The sequence below is a fragment of the Toxotes jaculatrix genome, chromosome 1, assembly GCF_017976425.1.
Source record: "Toxotes jaculatrix isolate fToxJac2 chromosome 1, fToxJac2.pri, whole genome shotgun sequence".
Taxonomy (NCBI): domain Eukaryota; kingdom Metazoa; phylum Chordata; class Actinopteri; family Toxotidae; genus Toxotes; species Toxotes jaculatrix.
The window spans coordinates 18,596,991-18,619,483 of NC_054394.1; the positions used below are offsets into that span (position 1 = coordinate 18,596,991).

General features: G+C 40.0%; 1 protein-coding gene across 2 annotated transcripts in view; it reads right to left on the reverse strand.

Moving 5' to 3' along the window:
• The window catches only part of sbf2 (SET binding factor 2), an 83,861-nt gene that overhangs the window by 30,940 nt on the left and 30,428 nt on the right, over window positions 1-22,493 (reverse strand). For both annotated transcript variants that reach the window (XM_041033036.1, XM_041033027.1), the window contains exons 4-17: window positions 18,812-18,946; window positions 18,221-18,331; window positions 16,750-16,855; window positions 12,830-12,962; window positions 11,723-11,831; window positions 11,223-11,336; window positions 10,705-10,782; window positions 10,312-10,425; window positions 9,338-9,466; window positions 8,933-9,031; window positions 8,563-8,767; window positions 8,253-8,362; window positions 7,293-7,442; window positions 931-999 (exon numbers count right to left, since the gene is read on the reverse strand). In XM_041033036.1, the coding sequence (XP_040888970.1) occupies window positions 931-999; window positions 7,293-7,442; window positions 8,253-8,362; window positions 8,563-8,767; window positions 8,933-9,031; window positions 9,338-9,466; window positions 10,312-10,425; window positions 10,705-10,782; window positions 11,223-11,336; window positions 11,723-11,831; window positions 12,830-12,962; window positions 16,750-16,855; window positions 18,221-18,331; window positions 18,812-18,946 (1,662 nt within the window). The remainder of the gene's footprint in view (window positions 1-930; window positions 1,000-7,292; window positions 7,443-8,252; window positions 8,363-8,562; window positions 8,768-8,932; window positions 9,032-9,337; window positions 9,467-10,311; window positions 10,426-10,704; window positions 10,783-11,222; window positions 11,337-11,722; window positions 11,832-12,829; window positions 12,963-16,749; window positions 16,856-18,220; window positions 18,332-18,811; window positions 18,947-22,493) is intronic.

Sequence of the window (22,493 nt, forward strand, 5' to 3'; positions counted from 1 at the left end):
CATTGTGTAATAACTGTGAACTAGGATAAAATGATATTCTTATGAAACAGAAATTGTTTTGTAGTGGTATATGCTTGTTACATGGTTTGACAAGCATGCACCAAATTAAGAAAGAATGACATAATTGATTAATTTTCAGTGCTGGTGGCCCAGAAGAGGAAAAAAAAGAAAAACAACACATAGGGCTTATCTAAGAGAGTTACATCAGCCTGGGGCATGTGAACTGGATGAGTCATTTAGAGGTGGGTAGCGGGCCAGGTCCCAGTCCAGCCCATCAGGGTATGGCAATGGTACCCAACAAAAAAGCCAATGCGGACAGTTGTGTCTGTCCCCACAGCAACGAGCAAGCCGTGGGGACATAGTTGTGGTGAGCATGGCAGCTCTCCTGCGCTGATTAGCCCATGGAGGTTTTAACATGCTCCTCTGTGTATGTAAATGCTCCAGAATCAGCAAAGGTCAAAGGTTGAGAAAGCTGTCCTCCCTCCGTTTATTCCCTGCCTACAACCTTCAGTATAATGCAGTGTTAACCTAAGCCCAGTCACAGGATACAAAAATCTGTATCTTATGGTATTGGCTGATATTCCTTTTTTGACATAAACACATACGAGGATCCGTTAAATTTGATTTTTGACATTTTATAGAAAAAAAATGAAATTCTTTCCAGGACATATTACAGTATGTAATGGACACACAGTATCTAAATGATCTCAGTTATATCTTCCATTTTGGCCATTATATATACAATACAGAAATACCTGCAATAAGCCAAAAAAAAAAAAAAATTAAATCACCTCATATTTATTAGAGTGATGAGTTGTGAAAGTAGTTTCAGTGGCTCATACTACAGTATGTGCATGGTTAAATAAATGAGAAATTTGTTTATAGATGTGACAATGTCAGTATACAACTCACATACATGCATTTCCTTACCCTGTAAAAAGCTGTTGACAGGGGCAGCAGGGCAGCAGCCATCACATACTCCTCTGAGCTGGAGCAGTCCTGTGGGCCAAACAGGGGGAGAAGTGAGAGCAGGGCAGGACACAGCAGGAGACATGTTGCACAGCTCCTTTTCAATGGAGCCCCAACACAAGCAGCACTGGTTTCCAGCGGAGAGGTCACACACACACACGGCAACCAGAAGGGAAACTCAGATAAAGACATTTCTATCAGCCGTGGTAACTTAAGGGAGAACCATTTTATTGTTGCAATGCTGAATCTATCTTGAAATGAAAAGCTGTTAGAAAAACACTGCATGTCTTCCTGTGTATTACTGATAAACTGCTTTAAATTAGCAATGCAGAGGTGTGACCTGGGGAGAACACTGGGGGGCAAAGAATCTTCAGCAAACGTAACTTCCTGTTACATAAAGACACTCTGTCTTGTTAAATGTCAGGGCGATGCTTTAAAAAAAAAAACAGTCTGCAAAAACCACTCAAAACCGCTTTGCTCTGCTCAACTATTAGGACATATGCTTTCAATAGCCTTATATAATCTCTGCCTTGACACAATTGTCAGAGCGTTCCAGTCGTCAATTTATTGGTAATTTTATGTTTTGCATTCCTGAACTAGATTGCCATACAAGTCTCATTCAAGAAAATCACAAGACGTTGCATAAAATCCACTCGTTCTGGCCATAAAATACTGCGTCCATTTATCAAACAGCCACGACTAGCCAGAAAGGAAATTTAATTCTCTTTTTCATTTTGTTTGTTGTTAAATCAGGGAATAGTTGAAAAATATTCCCTCTTTGACATTTACACACCATGCCAAAGTGCCTTTGTATTTGGGATTGTTTCAGGTCAAAGAGGCGGTGCTTAATGGTGCTTTCGAGAGAACGGTATTAAGATGAATAGTACATTAAGAGGCTTTGAGCAGGGGACTTAGGGGCCCAAACTAAACTTTTCCTACAGAGATCACAGAGAATGATGTGAACGGGAGAATAAGAGAAAAGGACGTAAGTTGGTCTTAAAAGTACTTAATTCACAGGAAATTGGTACTTATCTCTGGGAAGCTTTGTTGGGATTTATTTGTTGAACTCTGCAAATGAGAATGGCCAGAGGAAACTTGATTTAGGACCATGTACAAACAACAGCACTGACTCTGACATGGTGCCGCACATCATAACCCTCAGTGGGACCTCATAGCAAGAAAATGTGTAGATCACAAACATTTTCTTTCTTCTCTCTCCTTTTTTTGAAAACCTGGTTTTTCTTTTATTGTCATGCGAATAATAAAAACACATAAATACAGAAGTTTGACGTTCGTGACAGAGTTTTTAAGTTACAAGTATGCAACATATTATCAGGCTTTTTTGGTGGGAGAGATAGGGAGAAGAATGCTGAACTTTCTGATAGTGGTCTGCAACGGGGGCCTCTATTACCGCCAGCCCTCAAAGAAAAAAAAACACACACACACACAAGAATGTAGAGAGGGGAGAAAATGCAAAACACAAGTTCCACAGCCACACATGAAAGCTTGGCCCCCCGTCGACTAAGCAACATAGTTTCTGTTTTATTTTTCTTGTCACTAGTGTTTTTCTTTGCAGTTATTTGGGTTGCGGTAAAACGTTCCAGCTTGGAGCGGCACCAAAGCATTGTTTACCAGCATCCTTAACAATGCTGCAGGTCACAGGAGTTCATGGACCCCAGTCCAAATAGAACAACAAGTGGAAATGCACAGGCAGAAAAGTGTGGCTATCTAACAAGCCAGCATTATTTCAATGTAAAGAGTGAGGTGCAGTAATTCATGTCATCAGTTTGTTGGAAAAGAAACTTGAGGACAGACATTTTCAGCACCAAAAAGGCTGCAGTCATGCTTCAGATGAAGAAAGCGTCACAAGCTTTGTCCAAACGGCTGCTTCAACATGTCATATCTTATATGAAGTTATGTTAACTGGTTTAATTAAGCCTCACTTATTCTCACCCACAAACCTCCTTAATCTCCTGTAAGGAGACAGAGGTTAAGTGACAGCTCAAAAGCTTTGGAGGTCAGCTTACAAAGTGAACAGACAAGAAATGAAACCTACAGGTCTGAGATAAGACTGAATGAAAAGCGAAGGAAGTAGAGCAGAGCTGATGGTAGCCTATCAGCATCACATGAGGAACTTGACAAAGGTAAGGGTATTGTATTTAGGACTCGATCATTGTCATGAGCAGATCCACGCGGTGTAGGGTGGTGAAAAATGTTAGCTTATTTGGGCTTTCAAAAATGGAGGAATAGGAGGGTGTTGTGTATCCCCACATTTGTTTGCGAGGACACCCTGCTGTCTTCCTTTCCTCCTATTATTTACTGTGTGTCTCACCACTTTTCCCTCATTCTTGAAGCTGCAGGAGCTATGATAGCTATGATGACTAACACACCCATTCTGTCTCAGACACGCATGCAGCGAGCAAAAACAAGAAGCTTGAGCATGAGACACAAACGGTAGAGGATGTGAACAAACGGCAGCTTCCTGTGTGTTTCAGAGATGTTAGCACTTTCCAGGAAAGCTGTGAGAAGAACTTATTTCATGCTTTTACGAGACTTTAGCGGTTACAGATATACAAACATTTCTTAACTTAGAGGCTATTACTGTTAATTCTGGCTTGAATTACTAATAGGACGAAGAATAAGCGACATAGTTGTCCTCTGTGAAAACGAGCGTTCTCACAGTAAGAGACTAATTTATGATCTAAATAATGTAAAAATGTCTATTCACTATTAAAGGAGATGTTCAAAGTGATTAAACTGCAGCAATGAGCCTTTAGGCTCCGAAGGGGGTGGAGGGTATAGAGCTGGCAGGGGTTCCAGTTCATCAGCTCAGATTTAAGCAATATGCAATTCAGACAGGACAGTCAGATTAATGCTTCATACTTTTCCAACAACATCTGCATGTAACATGCCTTCTTACACACTGTTTCACATCAGATGGCCAAGCTGAGGATCATGCGGAACTCGTGGACAACAGCATGGACGTGTGGTTGCAGCCACTTCCCATGGACCTCCCGCCCCAATTCCCCTCTCAGAGTAAACTGCCATCCAGTGAGTGTTTTTGAGCACCATCATGAGCCCCTCGGCCATGAGAGAGCAGAGCACAGAGGGCTCATAATCCTATCTGACAGGAAATGGTTGGGATGCCAGGATACATCCACAGCAGGGCTCATTCCCCCACATGGCTTGCGCAACGTTTAGTTCTAAAAGCTGGAGCACTGACCAGTGCGCACACACACACACAAGAGCAAATAAATGTGCAATTAACTCCAAATGCCCTAATGAGGGTTGCTGCTGTGCATGATTCATGGCATTGAAACAGCACAGATAAAGATTACAACACATGGTTAAACAGGAAAAATGCGTCACTGTAAACATATCAATGCATTCCAGAGAACATATCAACACTGTTTTGTGAATTACTAAAAAAAAAAAAAAAAAAATCTAAACAAAGAAAAAGAAATTAACAAGTACTGACAAGGTACAGTACCACCTGATTCTAATGTCCTAACCTTTGACCTATTGTAAATTTTTGTACCGCTTCCTGCGGCTAGGCTCCCCTGCGAACCTTTCAAAAGAAAACACTGATTACAACCAGACAACCGAACTGTCACTTAGCCTGAAGTTGACAGTTAAAAGATAAATGTTGTAATTGGTCTCGTCATGATGATGTCATTGCGAATCAATGTGTCACATCAACACATATGCCAGAAATCCTAATGAGGCATCACGCTGTCAATGTACAAAGAGCAAGCAACATTTTTTACAGAATAGGTCACTTTGGCACAGAGGGACACACACACACACACACACACACACACACACACACACACACACACACACACACACACACACACATCCACAACATAACTTCTGGCCATGGTGCACTCTCTGTAATATCATTTTGGGGTTCTTATGTGGTTGGGCGTTGAAAGAAAGGGCAGAGTGCAGAATATGAAAGTAATTACTGGCCCAGCAATTTACTATTTATATTTCTTTCACAGCTTGTCTGAGACAAATCCCTCACACCTCAAATAAGACCAAGAAATGAAAGCCAGGAACAAATGCTTGGCTTCCACCTTTAAGTATAAGAAGAAATTAATCTATCTTATCCATTCCATACTGAGACTCTTCTCCATGTGTGATGTGTTATTACTCTTTTCCCATGTGTAACTGTGGACCATTGGCTTTTCAGGAAGAAGCCAAAGGAAACCAAGGGTGTCATATTAGGCTTCAAAACTCACTTGGATGCTTTTGAAATATAACTCTATGGTAATAACATCTATATTTCAGTCTTTATTAAAAGTTAGGGTAAACAGACCTCTATCAAGTTCTCTTGAAATGAACTATGAACAGATCAAATCAAAATAGCAATGTCAGCATTACCACCCAATGTGTGTTTACCAGTTTGTGTTGCAAACAGCAGATAAAGTACAGATTACATCTGCATTTTTCCAGATGTGCATGACAATTACCTGTTTTTCTTTTCTTTCTTTTTTTTTTTTACTGAATCTGTCCTTGACAAAATAAGGACTGTAAAACACAGACGAGAATCATGCATTTCACGTTAATCCCCTCAAGGCATCCTGCAGGGAGGTTCATCATTTCATATTAATTTCATGTCCAGCTTTAAAGCAATTAATTGGTTCAAACAACAGTTAACACAACAGGATCTCATTTCTATAAAAACAATTAGCACTGGCAGCTTGGCTATCAGATAGCACCACAACAACTGCACCTCAGAACAGTATGCATCTAGTAATCAGTTTAAACTAGTTTAAACTTTAAACTATAATTCAAGTCTTGACTAAAGAGGTTATGCAAAAGACATGGTGGCTTTTTGACTTTTCAACAAATGCACATCATAGACAAATTGCTGTTAAAGGACAGTTCATCCCTGCTCCTTGAAATGAAGACGGTTAGACATTGCGCAGCACAGAAGGGATGATGCAACAAGCTTTTCTTTTCACGTCTTCCTTCATGTGTGGAAAGACATAAATAACTAAATTTGCAAATCAGTAGATTTGTCATGTGGACATTATATTAGCCAAAATTCATCAATGCTGCAGTTGGTTGCATTTTGACCTGTTGTGCAATTGTGGAGCAAATGACAAGTCAAATGACCTTGCCCGGGCAGATGGTGGGATTAACTGGCTTGGCTTATCATTTGAGGGGGGGGAAGAGGAATGACTGGAATGTGAAGTCACTCCATAAAAGCAGTAGTCTGTGAGGACTGCTTAAAATTATTAAAATCCCTGGAAAGGGCTGATTCAAGGCAGTAAAACCTGAGCAACTACCAATAAAGATCCGGCTGCTCTGGCTGAGTGAAGCCTCACTGACTCTTTATGAGCTGCACAAAAACACATTACTTACTCACTTTGACAAGTAGCTGAGGCATGAGGGCACCAGGAAGAGACAAACATACTATCTGATAAACAAGGAGCAATGTTGTCGGGACGCAGTCTCACGACACTTGAGAATAAAGGAAAAAAATGAAATGTTGAATAAGAGGGGTCGTCTTGTGCTTCACGGGTTATGTGTACTACTGTCCCACTTAAACACTGCTTTTGCTAAATTAGAACCAGTTACAGCTCATAAAAATGGCATCTGCTGAAAATTTGGGGTAGAGGGCTAAAACATTTACATATTCAAGTAGACACATACTACTGTGAAGAAGGTTAAAAGTATACAGATACAAAATTTTAAATCAGCGGTTTTACCAGCAGATCAAAAATAATATCATTCAACACTAAAAACAGATATAATTTTGAAAACTAGCTAGTGTACACCACAGCTGCTGATGTATGATGCAATTTAACTGAATGTTGCATTATGTCTGGGGTTGGAAACAGATTGTAGTGTAGAGGTGCTTTTCTTCCACAGTAATTTTTGATGACAAATCTGAAAACCATTCAGTTGTGTGTGGTTCTTTCATTGCTTATTATTTTTTATTGTATTTTTTTAAATTAATCATTTGATTATTCAGCCTACCAAATGTCAGAAATGACCCATAACTTTCTAGAGCCCAAAGTAACATCCTCAGATTGAACCAATAGTCCAAAAGCCAAACCTGTTAAATTCACTAAACTCACATTTAAGAAGCTGGATCCAGAGAATGTTTTGCTTGATAAAGACTTAAACAATCGATTATAAAAGTTTTTGTTAATTTTTGATCAACTAATGGATTAGCTGTCTATCAAGATCTTCACATTGCAAGAAAATGAAAATTTGCCTCCCTGGCTGCATGGACTGTTACTCTACGCACCAGATGCAGAAGAAACGGGTGTCTGTGCCTAGTGTTGGAATGACTATCTGTTCCTCACCTGAAGAGCACAGTTCATCATACGAACGATGTAGTCAAACTGCTGGTGGTCCAGTATGGCGCGGTTCTGCTGAACATGAAGACTCAGCTCCTCGGTCAGACACTGGCGAGCTGCCTTTCCTTTCAGGGCGCGCAGTGCAGCTGGCAGTGTCTGTTAAGAAAAAGGTAGACAGAGGGTTTTAGAAAAGAAAATGACTGAGCTGACAAGAGAGTTTGATAAGAGACAGAGAGAAGACATTTTGAGAATGTTCAAAAAATGGGAAACACCTTTGCTTTGTGAGATTGATCTTGAGATTTTCAGGGTTTCGGAGAAAGCAGACCCTTATTTAATGAACTATTAATAGAAAAGCACTTTTAAGTATATAGTACTTTTGCTATCTATTCACTCCTTATAGCAACACTATGTACCAACACAGTCCTTCCAGCTACTTCAACCTGCTGTATGGTTAATGGTGTTCACACTGACAATTTGGCAATGAAAGATTTACAAGCTCATGGGGTATTCAGAGGATGCATATTATGCATTCTTACATTTGCACAGAGATGCAGGCCTGGATTATATAACTATTATACAAAGCCAAGGGGATACATAAAGTAACTGGCAACCATCCCATTTTAAACACACTGGATGCACATTGGCAGAATGTTCACCTATGACCTCACATGCATGGGGCCACTATGAAGGAAAACTTAGCAGACATCTTTGTGTAGGACAGAAGCTTGTAGAGGCAAACCCAAGTGACAGGAACAGATTAACCTTCATGTTCAAACACTACTTATTGCTTAGCAAAGTCAGCGAGATAATGATGTGGATTCAGAGAGTGTTTTGGTGCAGACTGTAACCATTAAAAGTGCGTTGAGGAGAGATCTACAGCTCCACATTGGCCTGCTGGAGAGGTGTAACACAAAGGACAGATCACTACAGTTAATGAACTTAATTAGAGATTGATAAGTGCATCACCTTTTCAGTCTCCAGGGTTTTGTTGTCAAAGATAAAGGAAATGCAGTTCCGCACCACCTCCAGCCTGCGAGCGCTGTTAAACACGGAGCCACTCTTACCCACAATGGACACTGGAATACAGACAGGACAAGAGAGAAATGGCTGCAGGTTAAATCTACAGATGCTGTGAACATTAGGCCATTTTCACAGGACAAAGACACCAATCATTTTGTATCACTGTAGCTAAAGAGTATGTAAAGATGTAAGTGTCCATTTCATTGTAGCAATGCTGTATGTATTGTACATGACAGCAGTTTTAAGTTGGCCATACCGACGGGTGGTCCAGCAGGTACAACACACTTCCTCTCAGGTCGTACAGATGGAGGTGTGCTGCTGTGTTTGGCCACCCCCTCCTGCAGCATCTTCTCCACCTTTTCATCAGACAGCAGGGGGAAGGGTACCTGGTGCACGCGCAGGTGGGATCCCTCTGACGGTCGAGGCACTTTCTGGAATGCCATGTGGGGGTTCGGGTTCTCCTACAGCACATCCGCCAGGGGACAACATGAATGAATAGGATACACAGCTGTATACACAGCAGATAAAAAAAGCAAAACACATGTAGAGCATGCTAAAATGAGGACATCTGCCCTAAACGGTACAACAGAAGAGATGTAGCTGTAGTTACACGCATGAAGGCTTACATTTCTGTACAGCTGCTCAGAGAGTTCCCTGATGTGCTTCTGCAGCTTGGCAGGGCTGACTTCTTCTTCCTTCAAGCTGTCAGTGTCTAAGGCCACCAGCTACAAAACACACAACCAACAAAGAAAACAACAAAACAGCAACATACACTATTAAAGGGGTGCATCATCTCGTAGAATACATTAAAAGGTTTTACAGATGAACAGTGTTCCTGCAGGACAGTGAGTCATAACTGATACTGACCTTATTAAACAAATAATCAGATAATCATAAACAGATTCACCATATGTGACCAGCCCATATTAAAAACTGTTTCTTAGTTACTTAAGAGTAAAACAATGTTTGTGTATGAACTTTTCCTCTTCCTGTATATATCAAGAGTGAAGTGGAGTATCAGGGTACAGTACCTCATCAAAGAGATCACAGACTCGGTAAGGTGGACCTCTCTCTGAGACGAAGCCAGCGAAGGCCATGCCATCCAAAACCTTGGTCAGGAAATCATTCTCAATGAGGCCTCGTTGGCCCAGGAAGGCAGTCTGGATAATGTCAGAATTAGAGCAGTTACAATCCCACACAGATGGGAGCAATGTAATGTTCATATGGATATACTGTAGACTGAAAAACAAGCACAGTGATCACAGCCATTTTTGGAATGAAATTACAAAACTTCTAAAATTATCTCTGCCAGGGGGTCTGAGACCAGCATCTTTTATTGTTGAACTCATGGTTAAGTTCTACAGCATGAACAAAAAGGGAAATAAATCTAGTTATAAATGACTACATGCAAATGAATTTAATTTACTTTACGCATAATTATTTATGCTTGCGGGTAGAAGGGATAAAACACAGTTCACTCAAGCCTCCTCCACTTAGTGATACCAGGCGACTAAGCAGAGAGTTTGTTTATAATGTGATCCATGTGGGGTACTTTGAGGATGATGTGCTGAGGGGTAACTATGGAGACACCACAGACACGAACAAACAAAAACCCCGGCACAAAACAAAAATGTAAACCTAATACGTTTCATATGGCTCATTGCCGGGCTTTGCCCAAGGTTACGGGACTGTGTCCGAAGCTTGCGTAAACAAAAGGATAGCATCACGGAAGAGTCATGGAGCCTCTACAGCACATTTAAAACAACATGCATACTCACACATGCACACAAAAACACACACACTCTATACACCCCTGACAGGTTTTTCTGTCAGGTTGTTACATGTAATTCCACACTCTCTGCTGGGTCTTAGCTAAAATGTTCTTGGCAGATTTAAAGAACAATGTGTTTGCAGGAGAGGTTAATCTAACATCCTATTTTAGAAAATAAGATTTACCCAAAATCTGAACTTCAGCAGTGGGAATTCCATTATGTCGTTGTCTTACCTTGTGAAAATGAATAACAGGTTCAGAATGGATGCGGATGAGCTGCAGGCAAGACCTGTAGCCCTGGAAGAGTTGTGCAAACAGCCTGAGAAAGACGGCCCTCACCTCCTTATCCTGGAACGCACACACACACAAGACTCATCAAAGAGCTATTCCACAATTGCAGACTAATAAGTTAATTATGCAACAAACATGCTATTTGTCTTCAGGGTAATAGTTTACCGTCAGTTGGTGCCCTCATTCTGACGCTAACCTTTTTGTGATAAGATACTTTTTATGGATGAAAGCAAGCATGTCCTCCTTAAGTGGGAGGAGGAGGACATCATTTCTTACAATGAAACACCCTGGGGATCATGAATGAAGGGAGGGCATGTGATAGAGATGCTGACTTACCAACAGCTTGAGGTTGGAGGGTGCAGTGCGAGGCGGAGGGAATGCATTGTCTGCTATCTCCAGGTCAGGGTGCAAAACCTAAGAAAAGGAATTTATTTCCAGATTATCTATTTGTTTTAATTTAGCACATGCTTTAATGTACAGCAACTAATAATTGCAACAGCAAAGTAACTGAACGTTCCCTGTGCACGATGAGTAATCAGATGATTCAGCAAAGTACAAAAGATGTCACATGGTTTGATTAAGCAAGCAAAGCACATACATGAATTTTACCAGCAGTAACTGAGCAAGTTTGATCATAAGAATTCCAAAGACTACTTTATCAAGTACCTCATGTGTGTATTCATGTGTTTATCTAAGTGAAATTTGGAGTATATAGATGCTAAGCGAGGACATACTGTTATTTCTCTATTGACTTCTTAAATTATTTCACTTTTGAATGCTCACTGGTCATTATTAATATAATGTGGTTGCATCTGTACGTGTGTGTGCATTTGTGAGTGAGTGTTTGTGCTTACCAGGGACAGGGAAGTCTGTGTTTGGTGAAACAGGGGTTCAGGGAGCAGTGACAAGTGGATACACTCGGGAATCTTTATTGTTCCTCCATCCAGGTCAGCAATAATAACATCCAACTGGTGAACACACATAAAACACTTGACAGGTCAGGTGGTTTGTGCGCAGCTGGAGGGAGTACTGTGAGGTACAACATCTTTGCCTGATGAGGCTCAGCCAAGACCAGTTAAACAAACAAACTGTTGAAGGGCAGATTAATTAATCTTCATGTGTAAAAACGTCCTGAAACCAAAGGGCTTGTTAAATGAAAACTCTGCTCGTCAGTAGAAAGAACAGATCCTAATACGCCACGATGCATCATCACTTTTAGGATACCAAAATAAATTGTAAAAGACGCCAATATTTGTTAATGATCCACAGGTGTCTGGAAACACAATTTATGATATTCCAGTTCTGCACGCAAGTAAGAGAAACTGTTGGATGCACGTGACACAGCTCCACTCACCAGATCCTGGATTTCACTCTGAAACATGGAGTGCACTCCGATGATGAAGGGAGTGGGTGAGCTCAGGACCTCCAGCAGCCGTGAAGGTAGAATAGGGATGTATGGGTAACTGAACACATGAGAGGACATTAAGAATGAATACACAGAATATGTTCAATAAGACTAAGGAGTCAGATCAAGAAGGATCACAGGATGACCAAGCAACTGAAAGCCTAAAATATACTTCTCTGCAGGGAAGTGGATGTGTTTGAGTGTACATTATTATGCAACTGGAACTCAAATGAGTAAACTTAGATTTAGTGATAAGATTGCAATAAAAATATAAACCGGGCTCTCAGATGACATTCGTACATTTTGCAATGTTATCATTTACTAGTTCTGGAAATTTTTAAACATCATCAAATACCAGAAACTTGGGAGGTGCCACACCAACGAAATTACTTTAATACTTACAAAGACTACAGTGTCTTTTACTTCTTTCTCTGTATATGTGTGCATGAAGAAATGTTGAGAAACACAACCAGTAATGAGCGAGCGACTGTCAAACAGGTAGAGGGATTCAAATCTCAAAGATTTGTGGTTCTTATGTAGAGCAGCCTTTTAGAACAAGAAATTTAGCAAATTTAAATTGTAACACTGAATTACAGAATTACTGAAAGTGTTGCTTTAAGCATAGTATATGTTGAAATTTAGAATTTACAAGCAGTTTTGTGAGATGCTGTCTATATAGGCCTCTGGGTTACTGAGTGTGACTAGTTATGTTTAATGCAATCATGTTACTCATGATTTTTAAAACAGCAACAATGAGTAGAGAAATCACTTCTCCCAAAATTCCCTCTAAAAAAAAAAGCGGAAGGAAACTGGCCACTGTACAATGAAAGTTCCTTCAACGAGAAGTGAATTTTGAAAAGACAGTGAGTCGAAAGAAGTTACGACATATACAAGGGTAAACAAAGTGTGATATTAACGGCTGAACTCATCAAGTGGACATAGCAAGTTAATCATCTGTCAGATCACAAGCCACAGAAGTTATAACACCGGCCAAGGTATTAATGGAAAGTCACATGAGAATCTGTCCCCACCCAGTGGGGTCAAACACATACTCACCTGTATTTAAGGGGAAACATGAGGGCTTCCAGGGCGCGGCACGCCTCTCCGAGCCTCTGGTAACTGGTGGAGTGGAACAAAACCTTGTGTTCTGTCAGAACCGCACAAAACAGGCTTAGCACATTTTGGATTCCTGGAACGAGAAAACAACAGAGAATGAAATTAATGAGGTATTTGTTGGAATGTGACTGCCACATTGTTCCAGATCATTCATCAAACATTCATGGCTATTTGTGGAAGATTTCAAACCTCAAACACAGATCAGAACAAACAATATCCATTTGGGGGTTATTTGCATACACATAACAGCTTCAAGACTGATCACTGAAATTTAAAACATACAAGATTCCCATAGAATCTTTCTTGTAATTTTGGCAGTGCTGTACAGATCAACAATATCAATCTTAATGTAGAAGTTTGTGGTGCTACTTATGGTTTGGATGGCAATATCTGGGTACTGTTGTATTAGTCTCACTTTGAAATTTGGTCTGCCAGTGCTGGAGAAAGTGCTGCATGATGCTACAATCTCTGGAGTTGATTCAGATCGGATTTCAATTGTCAAATTGAAGTATGATGGCAACTCTGACTTCATTTCATAAGGGAACATTGCTCAGTCTGTGCAAGCTCCTGCAGCCTCACCGATTCCTTGATTAAATTAAGCCGCTATAGTATGTATTTATCTTTGGTAAATGAGCACTGGACTGCCTTCCTGTTTTACACAGCACAGGGTAAATACATGTAGACAGGAATGTTGAGCTCAAGCTGGTGTACAGCAGTATGAAAGAAATTAAGAATGCAAAGAACAGTGTATGCCTTTAAGTAAATTGCTGCAAAACTGTTTTTGCAGCATTGTTCAGAGTTCTTAATTTGCATTAAACAGTTTTAGTGTATTTTTCTATCACCAAGTTACTTTGGTGTAGCTGTCTTAACTGCAGTTGAACAAAAAAAAGGTTTAATTTAAAATAAAAGAGCTAAGAAGTCCATCACAACAACTACAATATTCAGAGTTACAAACACTGCACATAATCTGCAAGTTGTCCACTACTATTTTAAGCCATGTAACCTGCTGGCTCATAAAGACAAAAATACTTTTACACAACCAATGGGACAGTTTATGTTAAACACTGAATGTAAACCTATGGGAAAACTCATCTCCAAAAAACAAAGGAAATTACACACTCTCATACAGTATAAATAATATTTCAAATACCGATGTGACAATCAGGAAGAATTCTAAGTTTACAGTTCCTGTTATTGTTTCCTATCAAGCAACTGACAGACCAATTCATCACACATTGGAGTGATAAGGAGAGAGGAACACTGGCAGACATATCCGTGCCACTGGGGGCGCTGGGTCTGGATGTTTGGCTGCCTGAGTGGAGCATTTCAGTGATAAACAGGAAACATGAACCTCAACAAAATCTGAGATTTGAAGGTGAATGGGCTTATATATGAGTTGTGGGTCCAAATTACATACATAAACACACACACACATATATATAGATATTTTTTTTTTATGGCAACTCTGTATTAAGATGCATTATTAAGATGCAGAAGAGTATGCCTTTGGTCATGAGATGCTCAGATTTCATAATCACACCTCAACGTTCAGGTGTTTACTTATCGTGTGGAAACAGCGAAACATTTCCGAGCCATAAATAAAAAGCAACAGCCCCGGACAAAAGAAGAGACTAAGGCAACAAACAACAAACAGCAGGGCTGTTGATGGCCGGTTTTATCTTGCCCCGGGGGATGTACTTCCTGTCCGGTGTGACATGTGTAACACACATTCCTCTGTGGTGACTCGGGTGACCTGTGCACACAGAATGATTTGCCGACCTGCCTGCCTGCACAGCTACTAGTCTGTCCTTATATGGACATAAGGATGACCTAATAAGTGGAAACGATGCACTTGTTCTGTAGCTGATCAGCTGACTTGATATTTACCTTCCTGTCAGCATGCAGAGAAATCAGTTTTACGGGGAAGTGGAATGATTAACTCCACCAGTGTCTGAGTCTGCCAGTCACTTTCACTCTATATGCCAAAAGTGCTTGACTCCCAATGACTCCTGACATCTGTTCTGCTACATGATCAAAAACAATTATCGTACTACAACAACCTGCTAATTATTGGTACCACAGTAGTGCTCAGACATTAAATGTTTATGATCCTACATTAACCCTCTGAAGTATGTATTAAGCATTAATGGATGGAAAAATACAATCAATATTAAGGGAATAATGCAAATATGATTATTCGCTTTTTTGCTAAGTTAGATGAAAAGAATGTTACTGTATTGCTGTAGGAAACAGCAAGACTGGCTCTGTCCAAAAGGTAAAAATAAATAAATAAATAAATAAATAATCAAAATCTACCTATACCAGCATCGCCTCCGATCAATAATTTGAATGTTATGTCTTATTGGCTCAATTTGTTTTACAAGTGTAAAAATGATGGAAAGTTGTGGTTCTAGGGCTTTCTATTTTCCCCTAACTATTCCTCTCATCAGTAAACAAAAAAAAAGCCTACAGTATTGTGTCACCTGCCTATGACACTCTGCAAAAGTCTGTTTAACCACAGGATTATTATACAGCAGTAACCAGGCTGTCATGTTACTCTGACCTCAGATGACCTGACTATAATTAAAGTGAGTCAGACTTGAGCACTTCACACTTATTATGCAGTGCTGTTCGCATAATGCACTGTACTGATTAATGGAAACCAGTTCATGAAGACTAACAGACCATTACTGAGTATTAAGCCAAGATTTGTTTTGTATATCCAGATTGGTTACAAATCCTTGACTTCCACGTGACCCTGATGCTGATGCCTGATGATGACCATGCTACACCCTGATGTGTAGCATGTAAATGTAAATATGTGCATGTTCTCCACTCTATCCAAACAAAAAGAGGATGGTGTTAACACACTCAGGAAGTACAATCCGCACACATTCTTCTAAGCAAATGAGGCTAAATGAGCGCCAACTTTCCATTACAAATAAAATTTCAGTTGAGTTGTATCACAGATATATGTCTTAAATTGCAAAACGAGAACTAAGACCTATTCTTCTAGAATGACCTGAAATGTCTAAAAATATAATGAACAAAGGCTCAGTTTATGATTTCTGCCAAACTATCACTTTCAAAGGCTGAGAAAAGAGATAGGTACACTCTCCAAACAGGGTTGAACTACCCTATGAGTATGAGTCACGGTGAATGAGGCATGCTGTATCTTTAACAAAGCACGTATTGACTGTACAAATCATTTACAGTCTGAACCAATGGCGTATTGTGCAAACACAGCAACGTGAAGTCAGTAAAGTGTATCAAATCTTCATCATGTGCACATTCTAGCCTGGACAAAATTACAGAAGCACTGATGGGACACAGTGGAAAACACATAATCTTGCCTCAGACACATTTAGTGTAGAATTAATCCAACTTCTTAATGGCTCACTGCAAAAGTCTCCTGATTCTAAAAGTCCTACAGTAATGTAGTTTATCACCACGTGATTAGCAAAGTAGAATGGAGCCTCCAAAAATCTGATAAGGATCAACACAATGAATGTAAAATATGTTACACGCATTAAGCTGCTTTATTAAATCATCTAAGACGATGGCAGTAATATGATTAAGACAAATGTTTCTGCTGTCAGATTATAACCAACAACACAAACACTGTATACAGTAAAATGTCTTAAAACCAAAAAGGGAGTATTGCGTAAATGTGACAAACGCAGCAGGAAACAATTCTTCATTCAATAAATTAAGTAGCATGATTCTTGTTAACAACAAATAAATGACACATCATTATGTCGTGATTGGGATAATACAGTCACTAACAAGTTACGTCCTGACTCAAGTCTCTTCCTGTCTCATGATCACTAGTCAGTATTTATCAAAGTGCCTGGACCCACCCAGCTGCTGGAAGAGCAAAGCAACACTCTTGCATGTGACAGGCAACGTGTCGTTCAGAGGCGTCTGGATGAGCTGCCGGTCTCCTGCTCCCAGGCTAAACAGCTTCTGTGAAGAAAAGCAAAAGCAGTAAAGGTCAGAAAACAGTCATGGAAAAATTTCACTGGCCATCATGTCTACGGGGTCAAGCAGCTACTGCAACTGACAGTCACTCATTTAGATTTATAGCACAGTGTACTGGAGCTGTATCAAATAAGAGACATGCTGTTCCATGCTACAGACACTGCAGCTGCAGGACTGAATAAGCCATTTGAATGAGTTTGCTTCTCAGCGAGCAAAGAAACCTCAATTACATGTTCACCAAAATATAACTGGCACAGCACACAGCTGCAGCAACATCACAAAAATATCTAAATAAAATAAATAAAAACTTTAAAAACATCCTTTCATTAAAAAATATGAAAGAAACATACGTCCATAGTGTGTGTCTGACACTGAAGTTTGCATTTACTGAATAGTCAAGCCAAATTCTGCTTTGAATATCAGAGTGTTTTGAATGGTTAGTGCTTCAGATTGCAGGGTACTGGGAAGTGAAGAGTGGCTGGTAGATGCCTTTAAGATGTAGATAATAAAACAGAAGTTCTTCAAGTGAAATATCAGAGGTGTCACAGGGTCTCCATTCATACAGCTCTTGTTCCACTGCTGAGGTTCTCCATAAAGACAGATTTGAGAACTTGGGATTTTAAGAGGCGTCTTGCAAGGGAACAAGGATCAGGCCAAATTCTTCCCTCTTACAGCACATTAGCTACTCTTTAAAACAAAATCTGATTTTTACCACAGTGAAAAGGATTTATACTCAGTGGCAGCAGCTGACACACAGTAAGTTTTCAACAAGACTGAGACACATTTTGGCTGGAGGGTTTCTTTTTCAAAGGTGCAAGTAAGTAAAATGCTGCCCGGTTCACTGCATTAATAGCCCTCACCTTCTGACACTTGGCCACCAAACTGCAGCAAACAAAATTGTTATTTTAAGTAATGAGGGATCTTAATCCACTGACATTTTAAATATATTCCTCTAAACTGCTATAAACAAAATTTAAGAGCCCTGCTGTCTTTTGCCCCACTCCAGGCTGAGGTACTTTGCTCTGAGTAACATGATGGAAAAAAAATGACGAATATGTATTAGAAAATTACTGCCTGTGGCTGGACAACAATCTCTGGCACCATCTGAACACGACATTCCTGAATGGCTGCACCGCAAGCATAAACCATTTTAGTAGCTGGACCATCGAGTGTCAGCCATCACCTCCACAAAACAATCACTCCCTCACAGTACAACAGGGTTGACATGAACTATTTCTAGCTCCTGGTCTGGTCTGGGTCTGTGGCCCCCTGTGAGGAACAAGCCAGTGGCAGAAAAGTGAAATGCCTTGCAGACTGTAGTACTTTAGCTGTGCCTCAGTTAAGACTTACCTGGGATCCACCAGCAACAGGAACCTGGAATGTAAAGAGGTTGGCCACCAAACCCTCTAGTGGGAAATTCAGGCTATCGATGTACACAGTGTAGATCAGACCCAAGCACCCCTGGAAGGACAACAAGAATTACAACTGAGACATTACACAGAAATATCAAGGGGATAACTACTCTATCCAGATTGTTGTAATCATCATCTGCATTTGGGCAATGTTGACGATCAATTTGGTTTGTCTATGATATTTATGTAAGGCTTCAGAGTTTATTCTAACAGCATCGAGAAACAGCTGAGGACCAATTATCACGGACAGCACGACTGACTGTGAGTCTGCAGAAACTGTGATCAACTTAGTCTGTGATGAAAAGAATAGAGGTGCTTGTGCTCATATATCTCGTTCACTTTACTGAAGTGTTTGCTTACACTAAAGCAAACTCAGGCCTGTTTTGCAGACAGGACAAATCCGATTGGCATCACCTCAGAAGTGCAAGATGAAAGAAGCACTGATCTGAAAAAATGTCTGAGTATTCTTCCTTAACAAGACAGAAAAATATTTTTTAAATAAAGATTTAATCATATCTTGTCTTATTACCCGGAATATTTCGGGATAATCCAGCCTGGATACAAGAATGAGACTTTTTGGTGCAAAGACTTGAGCTGGCTGGATCAGGCCATCCACCTCTGCCTCCTCATCTTCATCTCCATCAGCCTCGATACTCTTTGATCCCTGAAATATCAAAAAAAAAAAAAAAAAAAAAAACGTATTTCAGTTGAAGAGTTCAACACAGTGCCATGGACTATAGACCTCAAACTGTACTGTAGAGCATGCCAGCACAGCTGAGCTCCCAGTTAAGCTTGTGAATACATTGTGTGCTTCAAACTCATCACATTGTCTGTTTCTGTACGTGTCTGGCATGTATTATACATCACGTGTTATTTGCACATTCTCCAGGGAAAAATAACTGATGTTCCCCAACATAAAGAGTTCTCAGTGGTAATGTATAATACTGAGTACTGTATGTTGAAACTTAGATGGATATTCGACTTCTACCCTTTTCACCTGAGGGGTGCGTCATGAAATATGCTTGAAAACAGAAGTAGAGGATAGTTAGCTGTATTCCTTCAACAAAATAGAAATAGCCACTTCTCGCATCAGACATATTAATTCAGCCCCGAAAAAATCTTAAAAATCCCCCCTTTGTCTCCACAGAGGAGACACGCGTTTATGAAAGTTTGGACTACTAATTATCTCCTTTCCCAATCTGTCCCCATTCAGCATAGTTGCTCATCCCGCTGGAGCCATAAAACGAACACAACAGATTTAATAAAATTACTTGGAGGTTAATAAAAGATCTTAAAAGAAACAAAGATTATATGAGTGCACTTGCTTGCCCCCCCCAAGAGTCACATACTAACACAACATCAGAAGCATTAATGACAATAGAAAAGATGCTAACAACTCCCCAGTGTTTAGTATTTATTGTGTTTGGTGACATTTATCATTTTTATTTAGACAGACTTAGCCATTGAAAAAATATTGCTGTAGGTCACAAGTTATCTTAAACCTCTTCAACCCTTAATAAATTTCTATTTTTTTCTGCATTAGTAATCTAATTAATGGTAACTGTAACTGTAAGAAATAATTGTCATAAACAAAGAATGACCTGGAAAGAGTATAACAACTCATACAAGCAACAGTCTCAATCTGGTTCTAATTGTCGCTATTGTGAATCCCTGAGCTCTATCAGAAAAGAGATACACCAACCTCTCAGCGCTCATTCCTAACTAAAGCCCTTATCACAATCTAGTATATTTCTCCAGGCAGTGAAAACATGCCATAAGTGCTTCAGTATCTCGGGACCAAGGAGTACGGGATCAAAATTTCCCATTCAGATGGGGGTCACATTTCACCATTATTCTTAGGATTTGGTTCAATTATTAGACAAAATACATTCCTCTACCGTCTGTGTGGACCCTCCCTGGAATCCAACTGAACAGATAAGGATGTCAGTTTAGAGAGTAAAGACAGTTAAAACACCCTCACGTTTCCAGAAGATCTTCAGTGCCATACGCTGAATCCAGGAATGTGTGTTTATTTTGCAGGAACATGATGTCTGGACGAGGCCAAATATAGCCTTGTCTAATAATTAACACAAGGCTGACCAAAAAAAGTAAGGTGGTGTTGTGGTTGGGGAGTCTATAAAATTCAAGGGTTTATAGGTTCAATCTTCACAATACAGTTTGTAATATACACAGTGTCCACGTGTCTTTTTTACATACACAAACAATTCAAATGCTGTAAAGTCCTTTAGACACAAGTATCACTTAAAGTGCTAGAAAGTCACTGACTTTATTTTGCAGAACTTCCTGCTTCTTACTGAAACTATAGTTTATGGCCTTGTTTTTTTTTAACCTGTAACCTGTTCCATAACACTTAACCACCATTAAAAAACGAATTCAGTAAGAAGGTGAAGTGAAAAACTGATTTGTTGAGAGTAAATTTTCTATTCTGACACTGAGATTTTTTCAGACATGATTTGACGACTGTGATTTTAGTGAGGTGAAACCAGAGTAGATTTAGTTTTCCCTTTCTATCAAGCCTGAAAAATATCTGGTACACTTTGTGATTAAACAACGGCACTAAACTTCCGCTGTTAAAAGTAGTGTCCTTACAGCTTATTCTGTCCTGCAAGCCTAATATAAACATTAAAAGTGGAGTGTGTGAAAAAAAGAAAAAAAAAAGGTTTCTGGCCCTCATGAACAGCCTTGCTAGTCCCAAGACAACAGTAAACAAAGACACAAATACAAAAACATTAGGCCCCATAATCAAGTCTAAATCTGTTGTTAATGACAACCCCTATTTACCCCATGGAACCAGTGTGCAAGGACAGAAAACAGACTGAGGAGGATTAAAGTTTCAATGCTGCTCGAGGATGATCCACCGGTCTGTAGCCTCCAACATATTTCATACAGCTGAGAGACTTCACCAACCAAGCAGTGACAATTAAGTCTGTTAGTAGTCTCTTACAAAGAGACCCCATAGCAGTCAACAACTGGGCTATTTTTGGTTTTCTCCCTTTGATGCGGCAGTTTGCCCTAAATCCATTCTCATCTGGTGCTTTTGAACCAGCGTGGAAAAACGTGCCCAGTTGTTCAAACAGAGGAATGTTTATCTGATTATGGCCTGATTCACACAACAAGCAGAAAAGGCAAAGTAATGAGAAAAGGATGCACTACTACACTGTTGACTTTGAACATTCCACCAAAGTGACCCTTACAGGCTATGGGAGCTGACACATTGTTTCCTCGTAAAACCACTGCATTTTCGAATTGAACTTTTTGCTGATCTAACGATCTGACTGGAATGTGATTGACGACCGCCTTCCATATGTGAAAGGATGTGAAGTCACAGTGGGCAGAGCGACCGGAGTCATTTAAGGCCTCTAACAAAGTCAAACACAATGAAACAATTAGTTTGGTATTCTGTGGGCTTTTGGCAGGGGGAGTCATTAACAAGATCATTCATAAGTACAAAAATGATCCTGTCCCAACAAATCTGCTGTAATCAATAATTTATGGGGGTTTTGAACGTTTGTGCCGTGACCACTAATCTGTAATCAAACACAATCTTGTATGCATGAGTAAATGAAATGAAACGTGCTGGAGGGGAGTACAGGTCCATCCTCTCTTTTATAACAGCATCCTTCAGCCAGCTCACAATTTATTAGGCTGGATCGAAGCAGGCTTTTGTTTTCTACTAATGCCTCAAATTCTGGAAGACATCACGCATGCGACAGACATTCCTTAAAGTTAAAAAAGTGCCAAAGACTGTAAAAAAACAAAACAATAAGCCTAAAATGGAAAACAGAAAATGAGAACCATCACATTGGCCAACTGAGATATCCCCAATGGCCTCTAAGAGTCATGAGAGAGACACATGATTATGAATGTGACCTCATGTTCATCATAAGATCATCTTCTAAAAAGTATTCGTCCTTACAGATTTCAGTGCATCACGATTAATGAGGCTTGTGTAGGGTAGCTCAGCGGTTCTGCTTCCCAGTTACATGGGCTTTGTCATTTCTGTGTATGCTTCACGTTATTCAGGTGTTCTTGTTCTCACTTGGTACGCCCACCTACTCCAGCAGACCTGCTGTACAGCACTACAGCAGCACAGCAGGGGGAAAGTATCCTTAGTTATAAAAGTCCCTCTGATGGAAGATTACCACCCCAGCAGATTCGGACTGGGATAAACTCCAGCGGCCTGTGACCCT